The following is a 14606-nucleotide window of genomic DNA, read 5'->3' as shown; positions in this document are numbered from 1 at the left end:
TATGATTGAGGAAACTGCCATCGTATGAGAGTCAACCTGACCCAAGGCAAAGTTGGTGATGCTCACTATCTCCTTGTTCATTGTCCATTGTCTTTGTCTCTCAGATTATCCTCTCTTCAAGAAGGAGGAACTTCCTCTCGGCATGAAGGAGGAACTTCCTCTCGTCATGAAGGAAGAACTTCTGAGTTATCCTTTCCATGAAGCATTAATTTCTTACTTTAAAGGAAATGATGAATTTAAACAGATAAAGCAGCTCACACTGAATGTGGTGCCTGATACCTTCTGGGTTTTTGGTACATTTGAATTATGGAAATGTGTTGATTACTCATAGCTGTATCAGAAGTTACATTTCTAGGGATGTGAACATTTAAAAGAAAATGAAAACTCCCCCTGAAAACTGAATGAGTTCTGATGTTAATAAGTATTTCAAGAGTGTTGGGAATCATGGAGGGGACCCTTCCTTTTTCAAGGATCACAAATGGTTTTCAACTGTGTGTGTATAAAGTAATCTCTAATGCTAGAGTGTTTGCTTCATTGATAAATTTCTATTTTTGGCTAAATATTGGCATATTGGCATATTTTTGTGAAATATTCTCACCTGCCTATTAAAATTAGAAAACAAGGTAAGCATTTTAGATTTTAATCAAACTCTATAGGTATTTGATAATTGCTTACTTAGTATTTTCCTATATTTTAAGTTTAATTGAAATATTTTTATATAATATCATATTTGTATGCCAGCCCTTAGTTTGGATATTAAAAAATAAATATAATTAAAATGTGAAACTGTCTTATTCTCTGTAAATCCTTTGTAGGCACTGTTGAACCATTCTCTTCATTGGAATGTGAAGTAACATGGCATCCGGGCTTTAGTTCTCCAGAAACGGGAGGATTTATTCTTCACGTTGATGAAGGAAACACACTGACACTAAAATGTGTTGTAAAAGTAATGATTTCCCTTGAATATGATTTTTATTTTGAGGGCCCTATCCTATATTGGTTGGGTATAAATATGCGTGTAGAGTAGTTGGATATGTATACTATGTTAGTAAACATTGATTTTGCATGCAGTACTTAGTTAACTAAATTATCCTAGCGTCTTTTTCGAGCCACTTGTCTACATAAAGGAAGACTTTGCTTAAAAAAAATGTGTTATCTAGAATTAATTTATATATCCAAGACTTTTGTGCCAACAATACTAGATTGTTATTAGAGCCTGTATAAATATGTATTACCATGGGAGCCATTTGAAATTAAGTTATTTCATTAATAGACACCAAAGAAAAATAGAAAAAGTTATATTTTTGCCTTCCTGTGTTGCATTTTTAGTGTTCTAGTAGTAATTAATATTTAGTATGAAATGGATCATGTAATTTACATAGCAATGAAATATGGAAAATTCTTATTTTTATAGAATCTACTTCTTGTACTAAAAATGTAAGAGAAGCGAAAGCTGCCCTATATAATTTTGACTTTACATAGAGCCCAGAAGGTCTTAACTTCATGCCTCTTAATCAGTAATAAACCACTTGTGCACCAAATTTCCCTCCCAATATTCTTAGTAATTTAACACAAGCCAAATGCTGTTTTACTAAATCCCATCTCTGTCTCCATGCCATGATCATGCTCTTATGTAGTTTAGCTATGAAGGAGCTTATAGCCTTAAGAGATAAGAGATTCATCTATTTTAACGATGACAAGTGGCAGTCCGACATCAGTAGCGTGTTTCCACTGCTCCAGGCTTAAAATAAGCCAGGTCCTGCTGCTTTCCCTGTTTTGTGTTTGGCAAGTTTACTAATATAAATTTGCCCACATACCCATCCCTTGTGTGTTTTTTCTGACATATAAAAGATGAGCAGGTTAGTAATGTAGACTTGGCATTAATAATGGGTATCATTTATTGAGTAATTACAGTGTTAGGCATGATATTAAATGCTGTCCATGTATTATTTATTTTAATCCTCATGACAACTCTGTAGGTATGTACTAATAACTCAATTGATGGGTGAGAAAATGGAGGATTTGAGTGGTTAATTTAACTACTACAAGTTTATACATACAGTAAGTGCCCTAGCTGGAATTTATATTCTGATCTCTCTGTCTCCAGTGTTTGCTGTTACCCTCTGATAAATTTTGCGTTTCCCCTTTTCTGCACTAGGATTGGTTAATAATTAAACTTTGAGAGATGAGAATGATAAATTAGATTCTTTTTGGTAAATTTGTGAAGCCCTTAAAGTTCAAAGGACTGTGAGGTGTAGCTCTTAAGAAAGTAAAAATGGAGCAACATGAAGTGATTGAATAAAATGTTCAAGATTGTCATTAATTTATTAAGGACTTGACCATTTCCTCTTCTCTTAGCTTTGTTTGAAAATTATTGTTCCAATTACCCATGCCAAAGAATTATAACAATATACTAAAGTCTCCTATGATAAAAAGAAATAGTGTATCATAGATAAGGACGATAGTGTGTGGCATTAAGAGCAGTGAACGAGGAATTGGAAAATGGGTTGTAGTTGCCCTTGGCTATAGTTTGTTTTCCTGTAAAATGAGAGAGGTGGATAATATCAACATTTCCAAAAAGTGTTTTCTGATGCACTAGTTCTGTGAAATGATTTGTGTAGGATACGGTGAGGGAGTCCTGCACCTGAGTGATGCTATGAATCACAGTAAACACCCTCCCCATTCTCAGATAAGCTAAATGTACATGATCAGCATATTAGGTGCTACAAGAAGACTTCTACTAGAAACACGCCTGGACCCTCTCATTTGGCACATTATTTCCCATACTTTGGTGACCCTAGAATTCTTTCCTTTTGCATAGCACAGGGTAACACTGTACATTGTTGGGTAGATTCTCTCTTACATCTCCTTCAATTATTAATCTATTTAAATACGTGATTCTCAATCCTGGATTTACTTCCTCCATAGAGTTATCTCATTCTCCCTGCCTTTCTCCATTTAGGAGTGTAATTTAAATATTCCATTCTATTTCCCTTTCTCTTAAGCACACCATAAAATCTGGTAACACCTCAGGGGAATTTTAGAAATTCCCACGAAGCTGAAAAAAATTGGAGTTATCTGGTGGGGATTAAAAAAAGTGTTTACTGCTATTCAATTGCATTTTCCTTTCCTTCTTTTATTTTAAGGTGGGTAGCGCCAAGGTTTTATCTTTGGAGTCAAAAATACTCTTTTATGATAGCCCTCAAGGTTTGACAACTTGGAAGAAAGTTATTCTTCAAAATGTGGGACAAAACCATGCTTTTTACAAGGTGATGTAAAATCTTTGTATCTTACTTAGATCAAATGGCATTATAATTTGAATTAATTTGTTGCTATGAACATTATGGCATTAATATTTTAGTCTTTATAAATTTACTAATGCTAATTTTGAGATATTTCATATGAGATTTATCTGAGTACATTTTATCTACTTTGTTCTTTTGATTTTTTGTGAAATTCATTTCTCTCTCCCTTCTTTTCTTAGTTAGTCTCTCCCTATCTTCTCCTCTTACCCTCTTTTGTCTTTCTGTTATTTTGATATGTTGAAAAAAGATAAGTGATTTGAAGAAAACAATGTTTAAAAATATAATAAAAATATACATTGTTGATATTACATTCCATATTTAATGGTATGCTTTTCCTTTTCTCCTCTATAATCAGGACTTTTATGGTAGCAAGTGGAACCCAGATCTAACCATTCTAAAGATGCTATATTCACAATTTCTCCTGATTTAAATTGCACGTTGCAGGAAGCGGGGGTGGGGAGAAGTGTTTAAAGTGGTGATAGGGTTTTCTTTTTAACTGAAAAAAATCTATTTAGATCTCCCTGTAGTGACAATGGAAGTTAGCATTTGAGATCTTTTCATTCCAGCTTTTATTTACATGTCATCTTCTCTCCTAATAAGCAAGTGAGGATACCCTTTTCTACTCTGCTTCTTCAGAATTAGGTCTGTAGGCTCTTTGTTCCCTCATCCCCCAAAATATATTAATTTCCAATCTCCCTTTAAATGTTGAATTTTCCTTTAAATTATTCTGGTTTAAAGGATGGTAGATAAGGCTAAATTGCTCTCTGACAAACCACACCATAAAACCTTATGCTAAGTTCCTTTTCTGAATGTCAACACGATACCTCAGGCCCAGGGGTATCCAACCTTTTGGCATCTCTGGGCCACATGTTAAATACATTGCGACACGTAATCACACAAAAAATCTCATAATGTTTTAAGTAAATTTACGATTCTGGGTTGGGCCACATTCACAGCCTCCCTGGGCAGCATGCGGGTTGTGGGCTGCGGGTTGGACAATCCTGCTTAGACGTTAGGCTGTCAAGGAAATAACAAAGAAGAGGAGGTTTGCTTTGTCATCTTGCCTCCCCACTAACTTTGCCTTCAGTTTTTATGATCAGGGAAAAGACAAACTATTGATGCAGTATTGAGATCTTTGGCATCTTCCCTAAGAGAGAGATTTCATCCTTGTAAACTTTGTCGTCTTGAAAACACTTCAGATAATAAACTTCATCCTTTCTTTTCGAATTAGAAGTCACCACTACTGAATGTTCTGTTTGCTGGTTTTGGGGTGCAAATCCTTGTTGAAGTTCAAGCTATGTGGGCATGTGGTGTTTGAAAATTGATTACAGAATCATCTCATGCCTGTGCCTAGGAGTTCTCTCTCTAGGTAATAGTTTGGAAGCTTTTCTATGAAAGCTTTGGGAGAGTAACTTTAAAGAATAATGAACAGCAAAACAAAACAAAACAAAAAAAAACCAGTCTTGTAGAAAGTGACCAAAGTGACGGTGACCAAAAGGGAGGAGGTGGGTGAAATGGAGGGGAAGGGGGATGTAGTCAATAATATTGTGAGACATTTGCGTGTGATAAATTATTACTAGAATTAATGGGGTGATCACATTGTAAGTTATAAAAGTGTTGAATCACTATATTGTACATGTGAAACTAATAAAACAAATATAAGATATACCAACTATACTTAAATTACAAAGAAAAGATAATAGAGCATTTTCTGCAAATTTTCAATTACAGGTTTGCAAAAAGAGTCTTTTGCCTACGATTGATATTGTTCCACCGGAAGGAATAATTCCGTTTGGGGGGCTGACTTCTCTTTATATGTCCTTTACACCTTCCGCGACAGATAAATTTGAAACAAAAGCAAAGGTATGTTTATACATATGTTTCCCTGCATGATATATATGTCTATGTGGATTTGTTTGGTTGTTTAAGCTATTTGTAGTGGTAGGTATAATGCTACAACATGTTGTGAACATGTTTATTTTTAGAAAGCTTGTTTTAATGATTTCTAATGAAAATGTGTTTTAATGATAGGATGGTAAAAAGTATTTTAAAAAATTTCTATTATTTTTTTAGCAATTGAGTTAGCTGTAATGAAGTGCAGATTTTAGCAGTCTAAAAGAGAAGCAACCTTACCTATATTATCTATTATAAAAATGACTAGCAGAACTTGGCAAGAGGATTTGTAGAAAATATTTTAGGTAGAAGCTGGTAATGGAAATTTGTACTAAATTAAAATTAATGCCTTTTATCAATATGAGGCATTTTTCACATGAAATTGGATTTATATTTCATATCTCTAACTTGTGACAAGTCCTCACTAGTCACAGAGCCAAGGATATTTTTCATGGAGTTAATTAGGTACCTTAGGAAAAATAATCAATTTTGGAATGCTAGTTCTCAATAACTTTAATGACTGTATGAATTATAGGCAAATTCTATATGATGTTCACATCTGTATTTTATAGCACACGTCAATTGTTTTACTGTTTTATGTTCTAGGAATTATGTAAATGAAAAGATATTACCTTGATTTTAGGGACTTCTCTCTGTTCATTAAATAGAAGAAATAAAACATGTAAGACCAGTCTGTAACAAATTTTATTTATTATAAACTCATGGACTAAAATACTCTTGATCTTCAGTTTGATGATCAACTGTGTGCATTTACTCACATGAAAAAATTAATATGTACACTGTCATCAGATCAAAATCAATAGCTTTAGATGTATCCCCCTCTTTATCCTTTTCAATTTCCCATAACAATTTTAAAATTATATGTAGCTTAACATAATACACACCAGTTTGCCTGGCCCCCAAATAAATAACCTAAGAATTGTATCTTCTTTAGAGAAATATGTATTGAAACATGTTTTATAAATTGTATGTTGTGGTATATGGTCTGAGATTTGGGCAGAACTTTTTTTTACATAGTATTCTAAAAGAAGTTGAAAAATATAGCCACTAAAGTACAGATTTTACTAAAAGATCAATTTCTGCTGTATTTTAGAGGAGTATGCTGTTTTTACAAAGCTTACCTTTTTAACAGCATAACACAATGAAATTCACTTATTCATTCATTCAACACAGTCTCTCTTGTAGATGCTAGAGATGCAAAATCAACCAAGGAATTATACACCTAAATTCTTATTTCACTATCTTAATTTTCCTGGAAACAGTTGAGTGTTCAGAAATTTCTTGGTTCACGTTTCATGCTGCTGCTTTCAAGTTTTGTGACCCCAACAAAAAGATAAATTACTTGGCCTCTCTAAGCCTTAGTTTTCCTCACTTGGAAATTATATTATCAATAGTAGTAACCTCACAGAATACTGAGGATTAGAAAGAAGATAATGAATTTAGCTCCATACTTGGCCCATATACTCAGCACTTTTTAGCTGCTCTCGTTTTAGTGGTGGATATTAGTATCCTTCTGTGGAAAGAAGTTTGTATGCACTCAGTTTCCTGTTTGTTTTAAGTTTAATAATCCAATGAGATTAAGTAAATACAAAAGGGCCACAGAGAGTTTGAGGCAATAAGGTCCATTCAAATGGGTAGAATTCACAAGCTGTCAGCCGGTCCTACTTGTGGTGGACGGTTTTTAAGAGTTGAACACTCACTCACTCCTCTTCGGAATATCAGTTCTGCGTAATAAGAAATGTGCTAACAACCGCGAGAAAAAAATCTTGTGACGTTTGTAGTATGTTATGCTTATTTAAATTATAAAATGTTACATAGATGCCAGGTAATACTTCAGCAGTGTATGAGTATATTTTAATGGGGTTTCTACAGAGTTTTCTATTTCTCCTAAATATTAGATTGCTATTCGCTATGGAAATGACATAAGCCTCAGGGTTGCTGGAAGTGCTGAAGTCGCTGATGTTGAAATCAAACCGGTGAGTGTGTTACCTATTTGTGTATTCAGTTTATGACCATGGTGATTTTCATTTGCTGTATGTCCCTAGTCAGTCCATTAATGTTTAAAAATTTTATTACATAGTAATTTGACCCAGAGGTTAATAAATATAATGTACATAAATAATGAAGCAGAATATTAAATAAAGGTTTAAGAATTCACCACTAAACTTAAGTATCACTACCAGTACCATTCAATCATCTGTAGGCTTCATCACTACCTTACTGCTTTTAAGAGAGAACCCCTTTCCTTAATTTTGTGATTATTACACCTTTACTTTTTTCTTACTGGGTTACTACATGTGTATGAATTCCTTAACCATTCATTGCTTGATTTAATTTTTCATTTTTGAGCTTTATAACAAAGATGTAAAGTCTTTGGTGTGTTGCTTTTAATTAAAGTGTTTCCAAAGTTTACCTAAGTTGTGTGGAGTTGCATTTTATTCTTTATCATCACTCTTTAATAGTTCATTATGTAGACACACTATAATTTATAGACTCATTCTGTTGGCCATAAATTAGGTGTTTCTGCTTTTTTGTTATTAGAAAGAGTATACCTACGAGCATTCATATACATACCTTCTGAGATACTTATGCAAGAGTTAATTTGGAGTGGAATTGCTGGGAAATTGAATGTATGCATGTTTGACTTCACAAGATAATTTCCATTTTTTTCTTCTCAAGATTTTATTGATCCACATTCCACTGCTCTGTACATTGTATTGTAAGACAATGTTTGTCAATCTATGGAATATATAAAATGATATCTCACTGTGGTTTTGATTTGCATTTTCTGAGAATTCTAATTCTACTTCTTTTTTTTTTTTTTTGGTCTGTATCCTGATAAAATGTTTTTCTGTAATTTATAGAGTGCACACACACATATGCTTTTTTGGGGGGCGGGGAGAATTAGATCTGCTCTCATCTTCCCAGAGAAACTTATCCTGATCCTTCACAGCAGACCCGTATGCCTCTCTATTATGACATTTATAAGACGTTACAGACATATTCAACTCTGGGAACATTTTAATTATAGCAATTGCCATATTACGTTCTGGTCATCTGCACTTTCCTTTTTCTCTTTCAATAGTACCCCACCACCTGTCACCATTCTGACGCTTAGGCAGACTGAGCAGAAATTGATGATGCTGCTGGTTGCCTCAGGCAGACCTTACTACTAGTCTGCACTTTAATGGCAACGCCACAGTTTTAGGATACCACTTTAAGTTATGATTTTCTAAACTTTATTTTGCTCAGTATTGAAGGAATTAGAAGTCCACATGGACTGAGAGAAATGAAGCTAGCTAGTCGAAGACTATGGTACCTTCCTGGAGATGAAACCCTGGAGTATTAGAGTGCTTTTTCCATTGCTGTGGTGTCTGTCCCTCCTTGAACAATATGAGACAAGTATTGAGACTTCTGCTACTTTCTTTCCTCATCCTAAAGACATTTGTGGCAGGCTTTTTAGGTTGTGGTGCAACTGAGTAATTTATAGGAGATTACATTGATAGGTATTTATTATTTCCTAATTATGTGGGACTTTAAACATAGCTGTTTGGCTGCCCTTAAAAACAATATTCTAATATTACCAGGTATTGTCAGCAATACATTTCACATGTGTGTGGCATTGACTGTGTATCTTAGTCACAATTAGGAGATTTTATCTAAATGAGCAAATGGACAAGGCCAGAATGGGATAAGAGGAATAATTTTTTATATATACAAAGCACCAAACTTTCATTACCCATTTTGGATTTTACAGATTTCATCTGTACAACTGGGTTGATATTTTAAGTGAAACAAACAGTGGCCAGTTGACCTTACTGAATTATTTTCCTTAACTTTAGGATACTGTTAACCTCTTTCTCTTTTAATGTTATATGTAATTCTTTTTATTATTATTATTTTTATTGTTGTTCAATTGCAGCTGTCCTCATTTCCCCCCCATTACTCTCCCCTGTCCTACCTACCCCCCACCTCCCACATTCAGTCCTCCCTGTGCCCTGTTGTCCTTGTCCATGGGTCCTTTATACGTGTTCCTTGACTTGACCCTTCCCTTTCTTTCCCCTGTTTTCCCCCTCTCCCCTCCCCTCTGGTTACTGTCAGCTTGTTCTTTTTTTCCATGTCTCCGGTTCAATTTTGCTCACTCATTTGTTTTGTTGATTAAGTTCCATTTATAGGTGAGATCATATGGCATTTGTCTTTTGCCACCTGGCTTATTTCACTTAGCATAATGCTCTCCAGTTCCATCCATGCTGTCGTGATGGGTAGGAATTTCTTCTTCCTTTCTGCTGCATAGTAGTCCATTGTGTAAATGTACCACAGTGTTTGCTTCCAGCACATGGCTTTTGTAAATAGTGATGCTATGAGCATTGGGGTGCGTAGGTTCTTTTGAATTGGTGTTTCTGGATTCTTAGGGTATAATCCCAGCAGTGTAATTGCCAGGTCAGAAGGCAGTTCCATTTTTAGTTTTTTGCAGAAATTCCATACTGTTTTCCACAGTGGCTGCACCAGTCTGCATTCCCACCAACAGTGGACTAGGGTTCCCTTTTCTCCACAACCTCGCCAGCATTTGTTGTTTGTTGATTTGTTTATGATGGCCATTCTGACCAATGTGAAGTGGTATCTCATTGTGGTTTTAATTTGCAGCTCTCTGATGACTAGTGATGCTGAGCATCCTTTCATATGTCTCTGGGCCATCTGTATGTCCTCCTTGGAGAGGTGTCTGTTCAGGTCCTTTGCCCATTTTTTAATCGGATTGTTTGTCTTCTTTTACTAAGGAACTGTAGGGTATATATAGTATCTCCCCCAGAAGGATGGATTCTATAGAGTTTTGTTTTATAGGCACCTTCTGACATGTAAGGTCAAGTTAAGATATCTTCAATTCCTTACATATTTAGGTTAAGCATCAATTGCTAGGGATTCAAAATGAATTAGGCTTAAGGTACACTAAATAAATGGACTTTGGGATGGTGTAATGTAAGTAAATATTAGGAATAGAAGTAGTCTTATCTAACTGGGGATTAAAGGATGCATAATATTTTATCAGGCAATTATAAGTTAGCAAAAGGCCTTCAGGACAGAGACACCTTTATAAAGATACAGAAAGGTGAAACATTAGGTATTGGTTGGAGATGACAAGTCATAGAGCTTGCAGCAGTGTGAAGTGATAGGGTGAGAATGAAGCTAGGTGAACCTAGAACATGAGGCAGAGGAAGGTCATGGTGAACTTTGTGAACACTGCTAATGAACTTGAACACTCTCCTGTAGATGGAGGAGAATCATCAAATTTTAAGACATGAAGCAGTGTGGTCAAATTTTCAGTGAGCTTAATTGTGACTTAGTTTTTGAGGAGAGAATTGGAGGAAGTCGGAATCTAGAAATGAAATGAAAAGTGATGAGTTACTAAGTTCATACAGTTACACTAATGATAAGAAGTGAAGAAGGAGGCAGAATTAATGGTATTTGTTAACTGATTACATATAGGAGGTGGGGGAGGAAGAAAAATGTGACTAATTTTTATATAGTATTCTAGTTAATGTCTTTGGTGAACATAATAGTATAATTTTTATTAAGGTAGAATGGACATATAACACTATGTTCATTTCAGGTGTACAACATAATGATTTCATTTGTATATGTTGCAAAATGATTACCACAATAACTCTATTTAGAATCTGTCACCAAACATAGTTACATTGTTTTTAAGATCTACTCTCTTACAGTATAATTTTTAGTTTATATTATTCTCATAAACTATTACACAACTTTCTCATTATCTTTTTAATTTTTAGAACGTATTTTTCTTCAGTGGAACCTTTGTTGGTGGTACCCAGACTATTCCATTTTTAGTAAGAAACAAAACTATAACACGTGTCAGGGTGGAGTTTAATCTAGAAGGCCATCAACATTTTTCAATGAAGTTTAAAAAAAGATCAGGTATATATTTTATACTACAATGATATTATTGTAAAAGTAAAACAGTTTTAAGTTGCTCAAAGGTATAATGTTAAAAAATACTGTAAATCAAGGGCAATTATTCTTAGCTATTTTTAATGATTCAATGCATGTTTTTCTTATTGATGTACATATTCATTGATTTAATATAATAAGTTAGGTATGTTATGTATAAGGATATACTATAAATGAAAATAAAATTATTAATTTCTAATTTTAATTGCTCATGGATTTCAGATAAATGTCCTTGGAAAGCTCTCTCTATATGTCTCTTCATGTATTAGGTATTTTTATGTTAAGTTTTTAAAAATATGCACTTTTATAAGTGCATCTCATTTGTTTGCTCCAGGGGTTGTCGTATTAAGACCTGTAGGCCAAATCTGGCCTGACACCTGCATTTATAAATAAAGTTTTATTAGAACACATACACACTTATTTGTATTTTGTCTATGGCTTCATCCCTGGTATAACTGTAGAATTGAGTAGTTGTGACAGAAACCATGTGGCTTGCAAAACCTAAAATATTTACTATTTGGACCCTTATTAAAAAATTTGTTAAGCATTGGTTGAGTCATTTCTTCTTCAATAAATATTTGTTGAATACCAATTATAGGCCAGATACTACACTTTGAGTCTATAAAGATAATAAAATATCTTACATTTTCTCAAGAAATGAACAGTAAGTTTGTTAGTCAAGGCCTCATTAGTAAACAGATGATTCACTAAAAGGGCTTAAGTGATGAGGGTTTAATGAAGGAATTATCTATGGAGGTGGTACCCAGGTTCAAAGAAACCAACAAGGGATGAAAGCTGCTACTATTTCTGGGTCCGAAGGAGCAAGAGGAGGCAGGATATTGTTGGAGCCCTGTGAGTGGTGAAACTATGAAAGATGGGCCCACTTTAAAAGCTCCAGCTCTAAAGGAATGCAGCCATTGCCAGAAATGTAGCCAAAGCAGTGCACACGTGAGGGCATAAATCCCCCTTACCCATTCATATCCTGCTGGTGTCTTCCTGTGGTTGAACCAAAGCAGAGGCAGAGGTGCAAGGGGGCCTAGCTGAATCGGCCTGTGGAGGTCAGGCCAGAGCAGAACAGAGCAGAGAAAGATGGCTATTAGAGCTAGGTGACAAATGGAGACCGCCTATAACAGTAGGTGAGGAGGATAAAGAATGCCATTATTGCCATACAGCACGGTAGATACTATAAGACAGGTCAGTGCGTGATGCCACGGGAGCATGTACTAGGGAAAACTAGCCAAGAATCAGCAATAAGGAAAGGTATTATGGAAAATTTGATGTGTAATTTTGAAGAATGAGGAGGAGATACAGAAGAAAAGAGGATATGTGAAGGACTGCAAATAAAAGCCTAGAGATGAGCCAGGATGGAAATAGTTCAGGATATCTACAGTATGGAGGCCAGGACTGAAGGGAGAGTGAGACTGAGGTTACTAAGGGTTTAGATATTAGCACCATTAAAGGATGTACATCCATGCAATGGTGTGAGTAGGCTCACACTTCATTAGTTTTCCTTTTGGGAAGGGGGAGAAAGGCTCTAACTTGGTTACCAAGTGGACATGGGTATTAGGGAAGAGGAGGAAGTGTCGAATCACTCCTGGGTTTTGATTCTAAGAGGCAGGTGACTAGAGGTACACTTCATAGTTGAGGTAACGCAGGAGGAGCAGGTTTAGGTAAGCATCCTGTGTCTGAGGAGACTGGAATAGCCCAGAATGGTAACAGTAGGCAGTAGGAAATAAATATGTTATCTATATTCATTTTTTCAAAATAAAATCTAGATGTTGAAACTTTTATGGTTTTAACACTTCACTCTCACTGACTGGCCCATATACTTTTATGTGCCTTGTTCGGTAGATCACAGACTCTCCTTGGTTATTCTGCAGAGCTACTCTGTCTGCAAAGTGCCTTTCTCTCCATGATTCTGCTAGCTCTAGCTCAAGCCTCCCGTCTAGGCCACTGCATCATCTTTTCAGATGCTTTCTCTGCCTCCAAACCTTTCTCCTCAGACTTATCCCACAGTTTCCTCAAAGCAGAGATCTTCTCACACCTCTGCTTAAAAAGCTTTGCTGCTTCCCAGTTACCAATAGCAGTGTTTCTCACCAGCCTGCTGCTGATACGGCCTAACGAAGTATGGAAGCTGATCTTAATAATTAACAATTTGCAGTAAAGTTTATACTTAAAATGCCCTGAAGATATATCTGATTATCATAAATATTTGAACACATAAATGCCCTTTGTTGGCAAATTAGACTTGGTTCTTTACATGATAGCTTCAGGATCATTTTATAATGACTTAACAGGAGAGGAATGGTGGAGATCCATTTGGGTGTGACATCATTTTGTCTTCCCAGTCACCTGTCCCGCCACCAGATTCTCTTCTGTGTTTCTTCCCAATGGCACTGGGCTTCCCTTCCAGGATGTTTCCTCTTCTTCTGTCCCTGCTGCCTGAGATCCTGCCTTTTATAGTAAATTAGCTTCAATCTCCTGTGTCCTATGGATCACTAGTCCCATTCCTCACCCCTGTCCAGTTTTTTGAAATTATTTTAAAAATATTTTCTCCCTTAGGACATTGTGTACTTTTATTATAGAACTAACCAATGTCCGCCTTGTATTAAAAAGGGCTGTGTACCTGTTTGTCTCCCCTAGTATACTGTGAGCTCCATGGGATTAAGGACTATATTTATACTTCTTGTTTTCTGTTAGCGTTGTCCAGTACAGTGCTGTGCACACTGTTGGCACTCAAGAAATATTTATTGAAACTATCTTGGATTATTGTATTTCATAAACTATATGTTTTGTATACTCCAAATATATTTATGAATATTGATTTACTTATCAATTTGTGTTATGTCTTCTATGTTCCAGACATACATCCATTCTATGTGGATATTCTTTGCTGTATAATATCTGCATCTTTTCCCATAGCACTGACAATGTTTGTATTATATAAACATAATGGATTTTTTGTTCATTTGTTTAATGGTTTTTACATTATATATCAAGGTGAGTGAAATTGAGTAGGATGAAGGAGGGTGGAATGAAGTTATTGAAGTTCATTTCTGGATAGGGATAATTAAAATTATTGTCATTGCTTGGCATAATTTGAAAACTTTAGGGAGAAAAGAGAGTTTTAAAACTTGTCTAGATGAGTACAGAGGTTCTACTCTAACCTTTGATCTTTCAGGAAATGGTTTTAGATGTTAATTTAAGTGGTTATGATTTTTGAACGTGAAGTTTGCATTGCTATTGGACATTTGTTTCTGTATCATCACACAGTGCTTTTTTTTTTTCCTTTTTAATCTGGAGTTACTCCATTTTGTCAAAATGTTTTCATGTATAAAATTGTGTTTCTCTTCTTTGTGGACTCTTCAAGGCATCAGAGGAGGTCTAAATCTTCCCTGCTCTGTCTTTGCTGGAAAGGGT

At 35.3% G+C, this 14606-nt stretch overlaps 1 protein-coding gene across 1 annotated transcript in view; it reads left to right on the top strand.

The window, feature by feature from the left end:
* Positions 1-14606, top strand: part of CFAP47 (cilia and flagella associated protein 47) — a 332513-nt gene that overhangs the window by 46657 nt on the left and 271250 nt on the right. The window contains exons 16-20 of the mRNA XM_054566336.1: positions 816-946; positions 3147-3269; positions 5037-5168; positions 7118-7195; positions 11009-11153. Of these exons, the coding sequence (XP_054422311.1) occupies positions 816-946; positions 3147-3269; positions 5037-5168; positions 7118-7195; positions 11009-11153 (609 nt within the window). The remainder of the gene's footprint in view (positions 1-815; positions 947-3146; positions 3270-5036; positions 5169-7117; positions 7196-11008; positions 11154-14606) is intronic.

The sequence above is a fragment of the Pteronotus mesoamericanus genome, unplaced genomic scaffold, assembly GCF_021234165.1.
Source record: "Pteronotus mesoamericanus isolate MK-2021 breed Mesoamerican mustached bat unplaced genomic scaffold, CSHL_Meso_final contig_173, whole genome shotgun sequence".
Taxonomy (NCBI): Eukaryota; Metazoa; Chordata; class Mammalia; order Chiroptera; family Mormoopidae; genus Pteronotus; species Pteronotus mesoamericanus.
The sequence above is the reverse complement of the archived record's forward strand: the minus strand, read 5'-3'. Positions and strand labels throughout refer to the sequence as shown.